The 16,502-nt window shown below is 46.6% G+C and overlaps 1 protein-coding gene and 1 pseudogene across 9 annotated transcripts in view; one reads left to right on the forward strand and one right to left on the reverse strand.

The window, feature by feature from the left end:
• Window positions 1-16,502, reverse strand: part of LOC308428432 (large ribosomal subunit protein mL39-like) — a 231,237-nt pseudogene that overhangs the window by 97,334 nt on the left and 117,401 nt on the right. The gene's annotated exons all lie outside the window — the stretch shown is intronic.
• On the forward strand, window positions 2,978-11,098 carry KLHL33 (kelch like family member 33). Of its 8 annotated transcripts, none has more exons than XM_080926475.1 (5): window positions 3,595-3,627; window positions 5,896-5,964; window positions 7,107-8,031; window positions 8,122-8,289; window positions 8,503-11,098. In XM_080926475.1, exons 3-5 carry the CDS (start codon window positions 7,151-7,153, stop codon window positions 9,053-9,055), a joined length of 1,602 nt encoding a protein of 533 aa, XP_080782601.1. In that variant the 5' UTR covers window positions 3,595-3,627; window positions 5,896-5,964; window positions 7,107-7,150; the 3' UTR covers window positions 9,056-11,098. The 8 variants fall into 8 exon arrangements, with proteins under 8 accessions (XP_080782596.1, XP_080782603.1, XP_080782601.1 ...); XM_080926473.1 differs by having other exon boundaries at window positions 3,601-3,643; XM_080926472.1 differs by lacking the exon at window positions 3,595-3,627 and adding an exon at window positions 3,890-4,025.

Below are 16,502 nucleotides of genomic sequence, written 5' to 3' on the forward strand. Positions count from 1 at the left end.
AGCGAGGAGTGGCTTTTCCCAAACCTTCGCTCTGATTGGACTCCGAGATTCACACCGTTTGCTAAACACCATGGCCAAGGCAGCTTATAAAGGAAAGCGTTTTACTTGGAGCTTGATTGCAGTTTCAGTGTGTCCCTGGAGTCTGTGACCGTCATGATAGGGAGCGTGGCAGCAGGCAGTCAGGCACTGGAGTGATAGATAAAACCTTACACGTTGAGACAACAGACACAAGACAGGGAAAGAGCTAACTGGAATGGCATGGGGTTTTGAAAACTCAAAGCCCACTCCCAGTGGCACACATTTTCCAACAAGGGCATACCTCCTTTCCAAACAGTTCTACCGACTGAGACCAAGCATTCAAATGTAAGAGACTGTGGGGACTCTCATGGTTTGAATATGCTCAGCCCAGGGAGTAGCACTATTAGGAGGTGTGGCCTTGTTGGAGAAAGTGTGTCACTGTGGGTGTGGGCTTTGAGACCCTTCTTCTAGCTGCCTGGAAGCCAGTCTTTTCCTGTTTGCTTTTGGAACAAGATGTAGAACTCTCAGCTCCCCCAGTGCCATGCCTGCCTGGATGCTGTCATGCTTCCCACCATGATGATAATGGACTGAATCTCTGACACTGTAAGCCAGCCTCGATTAAATGTTGTTCTTTACAAGAGTTGCCTTGGTCATGGTGTCTGCTCACAGCGATGGAAACCCCAACTAGGGCAGGGGCCGTTCTTATTAAACCAGAAATCGGTTTGTCTCAAAGTGTCCTCCGTGGCACCTTATCTTGGTATGAACTGGCCTCTCTTGCCTCTGTGACACAAAGAAAAAACAGCAGCAGCAAGTATCTAAGAGTGTCTAAAATACTGTGGTGTTGAGAACAGCTGAGGTAAGCCATTTCCAGGAAGGTTGATCATTGTTTATCCTTTAATGTGGAAGTGTCACCCATGGGAATTGGAAGCCAGACCTTTTTTTTTTTTTTTAATTTTTTTTTAAGATTTATTTATTATAAATTTAAGTACACTGCAGCTGTCCTCAGACACACCAAAAGAGGGCACCAGATCCCATTACGGATTGTTGTGAGCCACCATGTGGTTGCTGGGAATTGAACTCAGGACCTCTGGAAGGGCAGTTAGTGCTCTTAACCACTGAGCCATCTCTCTAGCCTCCTGATGATGTTTTCTATCTGTCATTTGCTGCTTATTCTTTTATTTGGTGACCTCACCCAAGAGATACTGCTGCACCCTGACTCCTGCTTCACTTGAGTTGGCTGCCTCAGAGTCTCCAGTTGATTTCTGGTGGATGATCATAGGTGCTCAATTTGATAGTGTTCAATTTGATAGTGTTTTGCTGTCTGTCTCCTTCTTGCCATTTATTCTTTTAATTTTACTTAATTATGTTTAATAAACTTATTCATTAAAAAACCAAAAACCATGGCTATTGAAGATCATTTTCCTGATCACACACAACACTTGGCAAGTCCTTTGAGCTTCCTCTGCCTATATTTCCCGAAAGTCTGAGGTCATAATTGAAACTCTCTGGTTATTAGTGTTAAAATCCTTAAAACAACACATACAGAGCCAGAGAAATATCCCAAACCTTATATCCTTTTGAAATAACCAAAAATCCCTTTGAAATGACTACATTAAATTGTTTATTTTAAAATCTTAAACTTTCAGGAACCATTCAAGTTTAGGGAAAATTTATTTGGAAAATGATGTGGGAGAAATTTGGGCCTCTTGGTTACTTTTCTAATCCTACATGGTTGCATTTAAACAGACACCAGAGAAGGGGCAAAGAGTTCAGACCAAAGATCTAGTCAGGTTGTAGTCACCAGCGTTTGATGACAGCCACAGGAAGGTTGACAGTCACCTGGCTCCTATAACCCAGGCTCTAGGCCCTACATGGCTACTGACCCTGTTCTTTCTATGGCAGACTTGAGGCTCAGTGTGGAGTATGAGGAGAACATCAGTTGATACCCAGGAGGCAACTCTGAGTGCTGGAAGTGTGACTTGAGGGAGAAAGAGTTCAGAGCCATTCTTGAGAATCATTGGTCGAGGCCTCATTTCTGTTTCCTTCTATGATTTGGAGGCCTATCTAACAACTTGATATAAGCTTCCTCTTTTGGAAATCCTTTTTAAATTTTTTTAAAAAGATTTATTTATTTAATGAGTACACTGTAGCTATCTTCAGACACACCAGAAGAGGGCATCAGATCTCATTACAGATAGTTGTGAGCCACCATTTGTCGCTGGGTTTGGACTCAGGACCTCTGAGTGTTCTTAACCACTGAGCCATCTCTCCAGCCCTTACAAGGAAACCCTAACTAATGAGTTTAAATTCTCTTAGAGCATGGCCCAGAGGGTAGGGAAGAGCAAGAGCCATTAGAATTCAGTTTTCTGGCCGCCCTGGTGACACGTGCCTATAATCCCTTCACTTGGGAGTTTTCCACCAGAGTTTGGGATTTCAGGGAAGTGGAGGCTATGTAGAAGACATCTATTAAACCAAGTTCTTTGATTTGCACCTTCAGTTTGGTTATCACTAATGTGATAGGCTGCTATAAGAGGCTTTTGCTCAACCCTCTGGTGTTATGGAGAAACAGCAATTATATCCATGAACCTGGACAAAGCTAAGCAGGCCTTAAAGGATATTATTCCCCCAAATCCCACTGCTATTATGGAGAAAGGTGAGTCAAGCACCAAGTGTTTACAGTCTAGAAGTTTTCAGACTCCTTCACTAGCCTCCTGTCACCTCTAACCACCGGCTGTGAAAACAGTCTGTCTTTCTGGCCCGGCACACTCTGCCCAAAGTTTGGGTTTTCTTTGCCTTGCAATTTCCCCCACTCGGCAGCACACCCTTGTGACCTACAGGTGGAGGGGAAAGGGGAAGTCATCCCAGGACTTGGCCCGGTGGATTGAATGTCAGCTTCCAGCACTAAGAGACGAGGGTTTAGCTATAATTAGCCAAGTGGCCGCACTGTGGAGATCTGTACACAGCAGTCCCGAGCAGACTGGGAACTCAAGTGAGCGCAAGCAGAAGCCTGTTGTCTCCTGCCTGGGATTAAAAGAAAACAAGGAAGGCAGGGGTTCATCCTGGGCCAGATGGCTAGAAGTGTTCACAGTTTTGTTGCATTTGGTGAACCCTATAGTTAGCGTCACATAGCCCACTATTCCAAAGTTGGTGTGTCACCCACCGGGTGGAGTGAGGGGCTGACCGCTGAATTGAAGACAGTTCTGTTTTTTCTGAGTGTAGCTCAGGGGCCTACTTCTCTCATGCTTGGTCACCTGCAGCTACCTCACAAGCCTGAGTTGTGAGCTTCTGGAAGATGGCAAGCCTTTCCTCAGACTTGGAGCATGTCTCCCTTCTTATCCAGAAGGACAGTCTTGAACTCGCTGTGCCTGCCCGAAGAACCTCTTCCCAGTCTCCCTCTTCTGATGAGGATCCCGGCTTGCTTTCCTTAAGCCGTTTAGTTTCCGGAAACCTTCCCTTTCCAGCTTCATCCCCGGAGAAAGGGACGAAAGAGGACGACAGCGACTACGACTCAGCAGAGCCTGAGGTGCTGCGCAGTGTGGAGCATCCCTGGCAGTTCTTCGCAGAAGCACAGAGACTGAGGGAACAGAAGCTGCTGCTGGATGAGGAGGTGTCAGTAGGGGGACAGGTATACGGGGTGCATCGGGTGATCTTAGCTGCAGTTAGCAGCCTCTTCCGAGGCCGGCTGCTGGGCCGTGGAGGTCAGCAGCCTGGCTTCAGCCTCGATGTGACCCGGAGGGGCTGGGAGGCTGCGCTGACCTTTGCCTACGAGGGGGTGCTGGGCCCCGCCTCACAGGATGAAGTACTGGCTGCTGCAGAGGCGCTGGGAGCGCCCCGGGTGAAGAACGCGGCCCAGCTGAGGCCAGAAGGGTTTGGGAAGGCCAGGGAAGAGGAAAAGAAGCTCAGCCAGGCAGAGGAACTGAGCGAGAATCTGCACAGCATTGAGCGTCTGTGTCGAGAGGGCATCGGGTGTGACTTGGAGCTGGAGGCAGAGGGTTACCGCCTGCGGGGTGAGGACCTGTGATGCAGGTGCCACGAATGCATGTTTCGTTTGCTTTGTGGTGCCAGGCTTTCCACTCTACCGCGGAGCCACACACCCCCAGCCCTGCGAAATAGTTTTGTATCATTGCTCCAGCAAGAATGTCCTTTTTGGTGCTTTTCCAGAGCCACCAAGAAATGCACATGCGCAGTTGAATTGTTTTCCTAGACGCCTGGACAGATTTGAACTGATACGATAGTTCAGGCACTTTTTCCCCCCTCTGCCCAGCAGCTAGAATTTCCAGCCAGATGGCTAAGGCTTAGAGTACAGTCCGTGGCAGCAAAACAAGGAGAAAGAGACTGACTCAAACAAATTACTTACAGCCTCTTGGCGTCTACTCAGCAAAGGGCAGCAGAGGCAACCAGTACAGGTCTCCCAATGTGTCCTTTCTCCTAGGTGTGTTCGACTCTGGCAGCGGACTCCAGTCTGCGCCCTCAGTGCAGCTGTCCCTATGCGATTGTACCAAGATATGTCGGATCTGGGAAATGGAGTCTGTCTGAGACACAACAAAGCTTAAAGTTACAGTAGAGTCGCTTAGAGATTACCTAGTTCAGGGCTAATGATTTTCAAGTGAAGAAACCAAGCAAAGTGTGGTGGCACATGTCTGTAATCTTAGCACTAAGGAGACTGGAACACGAGGACTGCCAAGAGTTTGAGGCCAGCCTGTGCTACATAGGCCAGTGTGGACTACATTGTGAGTTCCTACCTCACAAAGTGAGAGGGGAAAGAAAAGAAGAAACCTAGTAGTGCCTTGTGACTATCCCTGTAACACGCAGGAAGCTGAGAAAGGAGGGCTGACATGAGTTCAAGGCCAGCCTAGGCTGACTCCAAAACATGCCCAGTCACACCACTTAGTGTTTAGGGATGGTACTCTCGAGGAAAGCCGTCCCTAAAGGTTTTCTACTTTTCCCGTGGCATTAGCAAGAGGGAGATGCTTCAGCATTTCCTAATAGCTATAACAGTCTCACCAAAGAATGGATGTAAACATGTCTGTTCATATTGCTGTGTGGGAGCCCAGCACGTTTATCTTAGGCCCCAGAGATGAGCAAGAGGGAGACCCCAACTGGCTGTGAGCTTTTCACAATCGAGTCTCAGATAAAAATATTGATCGGTGATCTGAAAGCTGAGCTGGTTTGGCTCATTTTCCAGAATGTAGATCTTTCTCAAACCTAGAACAGGAAACTGTAACTGATGTTTACTCTTTGGAAAGCGCCAGGCTACTACCTAGTGTTTATTATTTTTTTTTTTAAAGGAAACATTATTAGTAGCCCTTTGAGAGGTACATATTCCATAGCTGGTTAAAAGAGCATGGAATTTACACGAATCTTGGGGAACATGGAGGCACAAGCCTTTCTGAGATAGTTTCTAGTAGTGTTTCCCTCTCTATCATGAAACACTTCAAGCACAAAGCAAAAAATTTGCCAAGCATTCCCAGAGGCTTAACAATTAATATGCTACAATGTCCATTTAACAATTAATATGCTACAATGTCCATTCCAGCTCACTTCCAGTTGGCATCTTATTGAGGGATATGAGTTTTTGAACAAAGGAGAGGCTAGAGAGATGACCTGTGGTTAAAAGTTCTATCAAGTCTTCCAGAGGACACAAACTCAGCTCTCAGCATCCATACTGGACACATCATAACACTCATGGGAACCCATTCTCCCAAGCATATACCTACACATAGACACACACACAGAAACTTAACTGAAATAGTAAAAATATCTTTTGAAAGGATATTTGAGCTTTTGGCTTTTTGCTTATTATTATTATTATTATTATTATTATTATTATTATCATTATTGTTTTATTCTGATGAAGAGTCTCACTGGGTTCCCCAGGTTGGTCTCGAATGCAGTCTGCAGCCCAGGAAGGCTTTGACCTCACTACCCTCTTGCATTAGCTTCCAGGTAACTGAGGCTACAAAATCTTAGACACAAAGCACAACCCTATCTTTTAAATCTCTTCCATACTTAAAAATCGTTACATTTAATTATTCGTGTGTGTGAGAGAGCGTGTGCATGTATGCAAACAGGATGTCATAGCACCCCCGCCTGTGTGCAGTCAAAAGACAGCTTGCTGGAAGTGGCCCTCGCCTTCCACCGCGTGGGTCCCACATTTAGAGCTCAGTCGTCAATCTCGGAGATGATTTCCTTTACCCAGTGAGCCGTCTTGCCTGCCCCGTTTGCTTCCTTCTTTTCTTAGAGGCTTATTTGTTTTATTTTATGTATTCATGAGTGCCTGCATGTGTCATGCACCACATGGGTGCCTGGTGCCCTCAGAGGCCGGAAGAGGGTGTCGGGTCCCCTGGAACTGGAACTGCAGGTGATTGTAAGCTGCCAGTGAGCGCTGGAAACAAAAGCCGAGTTCTCTGTAAGAGCAGCGAGTATCTCGAGTATCTCGCTGTGCTGGTGTGGGTAAAGCCATCTGGCAGGATGGCTGAGGACTGCGACTCGTGAACCTACGAATGGAAAACCTTTATTTCGTATACAAGTTGCAATTCGATCTATTCGGTTTCTTTTGGGACCTCTGTTAGCAAATGCTCTCTATGGGATTTTCTCAACTCAGTTCCTTAAGACCGTCTTGCTCGCTGACATGAACCTAATGCGCCAGTGCCCTCCAGACACTAACATGAGAATAATACAGGGTACTTGAAAATGTCATAACAAAGGCTGAGTATGGTAGCTCTTGTCTGTGAGATCCTGACTCCCCCCAAAAAAAACTAAGAAAGAAAGATGTTAAAGCAGAGTCCCTAGGTCACTATTTAGACCCATGGAATCATGATTCCAGGGAGGGGGGGGGACGGGAAAACTGCACTTTGCTTGTGTGACAGTTGCAGTTCCAGGGGCGGGATCCAGGCTTTGCACCCGCTAGACAGGTGCTACCAGACTCCATTCCCAGCATGAAAGCTGCAAACATTCCATGCTATTGCAGTGTAGACCGCGGCTTGGCCTAGGACCTTGGGTGACTGGACCCACGCTGTGAGTTAGTATTGTGGTTAGTGGTCTTGCAATAAATAGTCTTGGTTTCCTCTGCTTCCTCTCCACTGCAGTGCACCGCGTAGCCCTGGCCTGTGGCAGTGAGTTCTTTGGGGCCATGCTTCTGAGTGGGATGAGGGAATCCCAGGGCACAAAGGTGTCTCTGCGTACCATCTCTTCCCAAGACCTGAGACTCCTCGTTTCTTTCGCCTACACTGGAGTTATTCGAGAAAGATGGCCAGGATTGCTAAGAGCTGCCCAGGCTGCTCTGCAATACCAAAGCTCTTCCTGCCTGGATTTGTGTCAGAAAGCCTTGGCACAAAGCCTCTGCCCCGCCCTCTGCCTCGCTTTGTTCCCCATGATTGAAGCCCCCGGCTTGGAGAAAGTCTGGGGGAAAGCACATCACTACCTCCTCACTCATCTGCCTGCCGTGGCTTCGTGCCCCACCTTCCCGTCATTGCCGGTCGCCTGCCTGGCCGAGCTCCTGGGCAGCGATGAACTCCACGTACAAGAAGAGTTTGAGGCTTTCTCAGCTGCACGGTGTTGGCTGGCTGCCAACCCTGAGACCCAGGAGTCAGAGGCCAAGGCCCTGCTGCGATGTGTCCGCTTTGGCCGCATGTCTACCAGAGAGCTGCGAAAGGTGCGGGCGGCGGGGCTCCCCCCACCCCTGCCCCACGATCTGCTGTACCAGCTGATGGTAGAAGCTGAGGTTCCAGGCCAAGAGAGATGGAGGGAGCCTGACCAAGCCCTGGTGGTGATTGGTGGGGATGGGCTTAGACCTGACATGGACCGAAGACAGCCATCTTGCAAAGTGTGGTGGGCCCGGGCTTTTCACTGTGGCATGGGTCTGGTACGAACCGTGGAGTGGTGCCGGCTGCCTAATTTGCCTGCCCCAGGGCGCTTTCGGCATGGAGCAGCGAGCCTAACAGGAAGTGAACTCTTTGTGTGTGGGGGACAGGATTTCTACAGCCACAGCAACACTCTGGCGTCCACCCTCAGGTATCTGTGGCAGGCAAGAGAAATTGCTTAATGTAGCCAGCCACAGACTCCTAGAGTCACCCTCTTCATATCTTGTCCCATTGTGTCTAGGTGGAGTTCCAGTCAAGAAGACTGGGAGGAGATGGCACCTCTGTGCCAGGCTCGGAGCTTCTTCCCTTTGGTGGTATTTGATGGACAGCTTTATGCCCTGGGTGGACGAGACAATGGTATTGCCCTTAGTTCTGTGGAGACCTATAACCCTGAACTCAATGTCTGGAGGTAAGCAGGCAAAGGGACAACAAGGAGAAACTAGATTTGGAGTTGGGCATGGTGACACGCATGCGCGCACGCATGCGCACGCGCACATACTTGTAATCCTAGCGCTGCTAAGGTGGGAGCCTAGGCTATCTAGTAAGATCTGGCTCAAAATAAAATAGGATGAAGCAAAGTTGAACATCCTGGTTGCCTGATCTTGTGTTCTGTTTTCCCTAGGCCAGCACCTGCTCTCCCGGCGCCGTGCTTCGCCCATGCAGCTGCAGTCCTTGAGGACCGATTGTACGTCAGCGGTGGCTACAGTGGGACTGGCCAGTACTTGGACTCACTGATACACTACGATCCCAAACTCAAGAAGCCTGAGACACTTCTGAGCCCAATGGGAGTTGCCCGGGCTAGCCACGTGATGGCTGCGCTGGGTGGGAAGTTGTATGTGGCAGGTGGAGTAGGTGACACGGGGGACCTACTAAGCTTCGAGGCCTATGAACCAAAGACTGACAGCTGGACTCACCTGGCATCCTTGCCCTCCCCCCACGTGGGGGCTGCAGGTGCTGTGCTACAGGGGGAGCTGCTGGTGCTTGGGGGCTACAGCTACCGTACTTACGCCATCTCCCACCTTGTTCATGCCTACTGCCCTGGTCTGGACCGCTGGCTGTGCCTGGGAACTCTGCCGCGGCCCCGGGCTGAGATGCCTGCCTGCATCTTGACGTTGCCCAGTGTGCAGCACATAGCTTTGGTTCCTACTCAGCACCAAAACAAACCCGCGGGGTGACTGAGGAGTGGCAGGAGGGGAGGGAGGAAGGGATCAGCAATACCACGGGCAGGGATTATGAGGGGATAAGAAGGTCTTACTTGCCTGTTTACTTTTTTTAAAATTATTATTACTGGAAAGGTTCTTTCTAGTGTAGCTCTGGCTGGCCTTGGACTTGATATGTAGCCTGGGCTGGCTTCAAACTCAAAGTTCCCTGAGTGCTAGGATTGCATGTACTACCCCACCTTGATTGAAAGGCATGTTGATGATGATGATGATGATGAAGAACAGGGTCTCTTGTATCCCAGGCAGGCTTACAACCCCCTGTGTAGTCAAGGATGACCCTGAGCTCCTGATCCTCCTGCCTCCACCTTGAAAGAGTTAAGATCACAGCATACCCCCCTGATTTGTGCTAGTGATCAAACTCAGGACTTCCTGCATCCTAAGTAGGTATTTTGCTTACCTACCTCTATCCTTAACCCTAAAAGAAGGCTTTATTATTAGTTTTTGTTTGCTCGTTTTGTTTTTAATTGTTTACTATTTATTTTATGGGTATGGGTGTTTTGCTTGCACATATGTGAACACGTGTTATCTCGTGTCTGCGGAGGCCAGAAGCAGACACCAGATTATCTGTAACTCCGGTTCCAGTTGGTTATGAGCAACAGAGAGGCTCCTTGGAATGGAACCCTGGTCCTGGGGAAGAGCAAGCCATTGATCCATCTCTCCAGCCCCTTATTTTGTGATTTAAGGCAGTCTCATTACATGGTGCAGATGAGAGGGCTTTGCTCTTGATGTATTGTACTCCACACTGGGCTTCAGAGCTCATAAACTGCTATTGTATATGAGCTCTACTATGAAAAGGTGCTTCTGGAACTCGTGGGAAATGGCCCTGCAGAAAAGACCAACAGGTAAATACTTGGACATGGGAGGCCTCCAGGAAGAACTCCACAAGAATTAAAGAGGAATTTTTGCTGAAAGAAGTATAGTTAGTTGGGTGCTAAAAGTGGAGCTTATTGGTGGAGTATCTATTTGGCAAGCATTAAAAAAAAATGTTAAAAACAAAACAAACAAAAATACCCAAACTTCAGCAGTCAAAGACTAGGGGCCAGGAAAACACCCGGGGACGTTTGGAAATTGATGGAGGAGTTTGGAGGGGAACAAACAGTCCCCCCTGTCTTGGCACTTGGCATTTTACCCTCTTCTCTGCGGTATACCTACATTCTCCTAATGATATTCCTTCTTGGTAGTTTGTAGGCCCAGCCTTGGCTCCACAGGCTGCCCGTGGAGTCCTTTGGGTGCCGCTTGAGACAGAAATCGTCATTGGGTTTGGACGAGGTGGTGTACACTGGTAATCCTGACACTTGAAGGGTGGGAGCGGGAGGGAAGGGACTTGAAACTGTTTCAAGAAAACCAAAGCAAACACAGCAGAACAAACAAACACCAAATCTCCCATCAAGGCGCACACAGCACAGGGACAAGGAAGCCAAGCAGGTCTGTCAGGGTGAGGTGGGAAGACTCAAGGGGTCGAGGAGGAGAAAGACTGCGGCCAAGGAGAGCATCCAAACTCAAGAACCAGGACTAGACAAAGGACAATTATCTGAGGTTCCACGGGATCAAGATGGAGGGAAAACATGGCTGAGGAGTGAATGATAAAGAAAAGCGGTCGGAGAGGAAGTTTCTTCTTGTCAGCTTTTCCCCCTCCACATTATTTCCAACTTGTTTCCCTCTATTTTTGTTTCGGTTTTTCTTTGTTTTGTTGTTGCTTTAGACAAGGTCTCCTGTGGCCTAGGCTCCCTCAAACTCTGTGTAGCTGAGGATGTCCTTGAATTTCTAATCCTCCTTGCTTCTATCACCAGAGTCCTGGAATGGCAGGCATGGGCCAGCATGTTGGGCTAAATGCCTGTGTTTAAGATAGACAAGGAATATAATTGAAAATGAAAAGGTTTACACAGGATATGCGTAGAAGGAAGAAAGGAGACTGAAAAAGAAAAGGAAAAAGGAACTTAAGGGGCGCATATTTTTGTTTGTGATTTGTTCATAAAGATGAGCTTAAATAAAGCTTTCATGTGAACAAAATCATTGTTGTCTGAATGTCTCCGCTATGGGCAGCATTCAAAGTAAAAGTCCTGTAACGTGACTTCTATATGATAATCCCTGAGGCTGCTCTCCATTCATAGTTACTATGGTCTTCTCGCCAAGGAGCAAAGCATGGCTACCCTCACTTCCCCATCTTTCTTCAGGGTCTGACTGGAAACCTACTCTCCTCCTAAAACTGTCTCTTCTCCTGGCTCCAGAGGCAGCAGAGCCTCCTAGATGAGTCTTCCAGCTTACTCTAATCCAAAGGGCAGGGATCCTCCCCAGAGGGCTGTGGTGCTGTCCCAGGTGAAGATGTCACTGCCAGCCTGGGCATGACTTTTCTGGACAGGACACAGCTGCTGCATAAATAAGATCACATGGCCTCCTACTGTTTGCACAAGACCTGCACAAGGTCAAGCCAGACAAAACTCCAGCAAAGAGGAGGGAGGGGCTCACAAAGTGATAACCCTAGCTGGGTAGGCATTGGCTGTTGATAGATACTGGGGATGGGAGAATGAAGCTTCCCCTCCCCACTACATTTTTTTTGTCTATTTGTCTGTCTGTCTATCTATCTATCTATCTATCTATCATCTATCTATATATATGCATATATGCATGTGTATGCATATATGCATATCTATATATACAAGCACAATTATCATAGCACTTGTATGAAGGTCAGAGGACAACTAGCAGAATCAGTTTTTTCCTTCTATGTGGGTCCCGGAGATCACTCTCAGGTTGTCAGGCTTGGTGACAAGTCCCCTTCTCCACTGAGCCATCTTGCTGCCCCACTTTAAAAAAAAAATTATTTACTATTATGAAGTGTGTGCGCACGCACGTGTGTGTTTTGTATAAATGTGGGCACTCATAGAGCATGGTGCACATTCTGTATTGCATCTGTTACTATAAAACGCTGACCAAAATCAACCTGGGAAGGAAGTTTTATCTTAGAAGTTATAGTCCAACAGTGGAGGGCAGGAACTTGAGGCAGGAACTGGGAGACAGGAACTAAAACAAAGACTATGGAAGAATGCTGCTTACTGTCTTGCTCTCCAAGTCTTGCTCAGCCTGATGTCTTATAAAACCTAGGGCCGTTTGCTTCAGGGTGGCTCTGCCCATAGTGGCAGGGCCCTCCCACATCAATCATCAATCAAGAAAATGTCCCCACAGACTTGCAAATAGGCCAATGTAATAGAGGTAAATCTGAGGCTTCTTCTTCCCAGGTAATTACAATTTGCATCAAGTTGACAAAATCTAGACAGTACAGTGTATGTGAGAGGTCAGAAGAGAGCTTTGGGGCAACAGCTCTCTTTTCCCACAGGAGTTCCAGAGAACAAACTTAGGTCCTCAGGGTTTCACAGTTGGTCAAAGCTTTTACATACTGAGCTGTCTTGCAGGCCCACAATCCATCCTTTATGGGGGGGGGGTGGAGAAAATAAAGGCAGGTTTGACACCCGTGGAGTTTAGGAAGTAAAGAAGAGTGGTTTTATGAGTATAGTCTTGAGGCAATATAATTATGTAAGGATGGAGAGTCTGGCTCACAGAATCAGGAGAGGCTCGAAGACAGACCATCTTAATTACTCTCTGGTGAGCACTTAACTGTGTTCTAAATTCTGGCTAACCCCGGTATCAAAGGGTTGTAGAGAAGCAGTGTGAGTTTATTTCAGTTCCTGATAACACCTGAAAAGGTATGTGTTTGCGTGTACACTTACATACACACATGGGTTCATCTCTGAAGGGATGCTCATGTACCATTACTGTAGTGGGATCAGAATATGGTGACCTGTGTTCCCTCCTAGAATAATGAAGCAGATACAGCCCTGAAAGCCTGTTGAGCTTTCGTGAGTCCCAGTTCAGTTGCTGCTTTGGTATCTATGATAATATCTATCAGTTATTCATTTCTATGCTAATGTCCTGATCCATAATGCTTCCTTATACTATAATTGCCCATATATAAACACCACACGGACTCTATAGGCCACAAATCAAGTTCTCAGCCCATGTCCTTTTAGATCAACAATGCTAAGCACAGGGGTTGGTGTGTTGTGGCAGGCCTCTAAGAGTGAGTGTCACATTCCAGTTTAATGGTACTCTAAGATAGGGTTATGAGTTAATATGGATTCCAACTGAGTCTGAAGTATTTAGGAGGCAAGTTTTCACCAACTATGGTGGTCTGAGTAGGTTTGGCCCCCATAGCGTAATGTGTTTGAAAGTTTGGCCCATGAGGAGTGGCACAATTAGGAGGTGCAGCCTTGTTGGAGTAGATGTGACCTTGTTGGAGAAAGTGTGTCACTGTGGGTGTGGGCTTTGAGGTCTTCTATGCTTAAGTATCTCCCAGTGTGGAATCCTGCTGCCTCCTGATCAAATGGGGAACTCTCGGTACCATGGAGGCTGCCATGGGTCCCACCATGATGATAATGGACTGAACCTCAAAAAGTAAGCCAGCCCCAACTAAAGGCTTTCCTTTATAAAAGTTGCCTTGGTCATGGTGTCTCCCTAGGCAATGAAACTCTAAGGCAGAGAGAAAAGTGGAAGTAGGGTGAGGCTGTGAAATCTCCAAGCCTGGTCCCTGTGACACACACCTCTTCAACAAGGCTACTAAACCTCCTGAAATAGTGACAACTGGGGATGAAGGTCAGATACCTCTGAGCCTGCCTGTGGGGGCTATTTCTCATCCAAGCCACCACAGTGAGGGAAAAACAAACAAACAAACAAACAAAAAAATGAACGTTGTAGAAGTGATAAAAGATGCCACTCAGGCCTGACCTTTAATAGAGAGAAAACAACAACAACAACAGAAATTAAAAAAAAAAAAAAACCCAAAAACTAAAAACCCATGGTTCAGAATACAGAGGCTTTGGTAATGTCTCACTGTAAGAAACCATGATAATGGGAGAGCATTCCAAATCTGAACTGCTTGGATTGGAATGTATTTATCTCTTTTTGTTTGTTTATTGAGGGGAAAAGGCTCATGAGGTTGTGAGGCATGGGGCCAGATTGGACCAGTTCCAAGGGTTGTGGAAGTGGAAAAACCGAGGAAAAGAAGCATCCATCCTTTCTTAAGACAGAGCCTGCACAGCCTGAAGCGTGTGATGGGCTCAGCAGAGCTGAGCTCTAGGACAACTGAACAAGAACTTGAGCTGAACATGGTGACGCAAAAGCTCAAGTCCAAACAACAAACAAACAAACAAACAACCCCCCCAAAAAACCCCCACAAACCAGCAACCTATAGATGGGGGAAAAATCTTCACTAACATCTGATAGAGGGCTAATATCCAAAATATATAAAGAATTCAAGAAATTAACCTCCCCAAACCCTAAATCACCCAATTTTTAAAATGGGGTACAGAGCTAAACAGAGAATTCACAACAGAGGAATCTCGAATGGATGAGAAACACTTAAAGAAATGTTCAAAGTTCTTAGTCATCAGGGAAATACAAATCAAAATGACCCTGAGATTCCACCAATCAGAATGGCTAAGATAAAAAACTCAGGTGATAGCAGATGCTCCATGAGGATGTGGAGAAAGAGGACCACTCCTCCATTGCTAGTGGGATTGCAAACTGGTACAACCACTCTGGAAATCAATCTGGTGTTAACTAGGGCTGGCTTACAGGTTCAGAGTTCAGTCAATTATCATCATGGCAGAGGCATGGGAGCATCCAGGAAGGCATGATGCAGGAGGAGCTGAGAGTTCTACCTCTTCATCTGATGGGAAAAACTAGCTTCTAGGCACCTAGGACTAGGGTATTAAAACCCACACCCACAGTGACACACTACTCCAACAAGGCCACACCTCCTAATAGTGCTACTTCCTGGAACTTGCATATTCAAAACCATCACAAGTTCCCTCATTGTGGGTTGTGCCTTTCCTGGGGTGGTGGTCTTGGGTTCTGTAAAAAATCAGGCTGAGCAAGCCACATGGCGCAAGCCAGTAAGCAAGCAGCACCCCTCTGCATCAGCTCCTGCCTCAATGTTCCTGCCCTACTTGAGTTCCTGTCCCGACTTCTGTTGACTATGAACAGACTGTGGAAGTATAAACTGAACAAAATTTTCCTCCCCAACTCGCTTTTGTTTATGGTGTTCATCACAGTAATAGAAACCCCAAAGAAGACAGGGATCATGGGGACTTAGTAAAGTGTAATGTCTGCCTGTTTAAATAGTTTGTCCTTTTTGTCTTTCTGTTTGCTGCCCAACATCTCCCACCTGTCACCTGTATTTTTTTAGTGTCTGCTGTTGCACTCCCTTTCAGAGTTCTGCGTACTGTCTTTTCCCAGAGGTTCCAATCCTTTGTCATCCCACAGAACAAACCCAGCTGATTCCCTAACTGGCTTCCTCTTTTCCTAGTCTACACATAACAGTATGAGTTCCATAGATCAAAGTCAGGGTGTCAGTCTTGGCAGCAAATGACTTCACCCCCTGAGCCACTCAGATTTTAGTATATGCAAAGAACTTGCTACTAGGGATAAATAGAGCAAATTAATGGGATATAGCAATACCTATGTTTCTAGAAATCTAAGCGACATCAACAGTTTATTGTTGGAAATAGAGAAATCCTCATAAATATCAGGGGATGATGCCAGCAACCATAGTTGAAAGAATGAAGCTAATTGTAAACCCAAGTTTTCAATATCTTCACTGTTAAACTCTATCACTATGTGAACGAGATTATAATTTAATTACTGTCTCTTCCAGGTAAAGGTTTTAAGATTATATATAAGCCTAATTGTTTTTTAAATAAATAGAAGTAACAGAACTATGTGCAGAGTGGTTTTAAAAAAGTAACGTTGATGGCTATTATATAGGAGTAATATACATTATAAATCTAAAGAAAGTTACTGGAGATGAAGAATTCCTGTAGAACCAGAGGTGTTTTCACTGGCTTACTGCCTTGCAAGCCTCTTAGCAGTAGTTTGTCCTTCCCTGTTCAAAGTCTACCTCTCCAGGATGTAGCTGGAAACTCCCTGAAGCGGGCACACTCTGTATCCCTGGAGTTTGATCCCTGGAACCTTCCTTGTGGAAGGAGAAAGGCAACTCCCGCAAGTTATCTGACCTCCATATGTGAGCTATGGGTATGCATGTATGTGTGTGTACACACAAAGAAAAAATGTAATAAGAATGTTTAAAAGGCTCCCAAAGATTGAAGGGAAGGGACGCCACCAGCTTAGAGCAAGTCAGTGTAGATATCACCCTCATCAACTTGGCAGCTCAGTGTCACTCAACAACTGTTGGAGTGTGGGTAACTGATAGGAAAGTGTGGTGGGGAAGGAGAAATCAGTTATGAGGGAGAAGCGGGGTGGATATAATCAATTACACTGTATGAAAGTATCTAAGAATTAATAGCAATACTTACAAAAGAAAATGTCATAATTAAGTCCATTACTTTGC

The sequence above is a fragment of the Micromys minutus genome (assembly GCF_963924665.1).
Source record: "Micromys minutus genome assembly, chromosome: 12".
Classification (NCBI taxonomy): domain Eukaryota; kingdom Metazoa; phylum Chordata; class Mammalia; order Rodentia; family Muridae; genus Micromys; species Micromys minutus.

Excerpts from the sequence above, each read along its gene's own strand:
- KLHL33 (XM_080926470.1), top strand. The coding sequence starts at position 3,311 with ATGGCAAGCCTTTCCTCAGACTTGGAGCATGTCTCCCTTCTTATCCAG. Across the intron at positions 8,032-8,121 it reads ACTCTGGCGTCCACCCTCAG|GTGGAGTTCCAGTCAAGAAG; the intron begins GTATCTGTGGCA and ends CATTGTGTCTAG. Across the intron at positions 8,290-8,502 it reads CCTGAACTCAATGTCTGGAG|GCCAGCACCTGCTCTCCCGG; the intron begins GTAAGCAGGCAA and ends TGTTTTCCCTAG.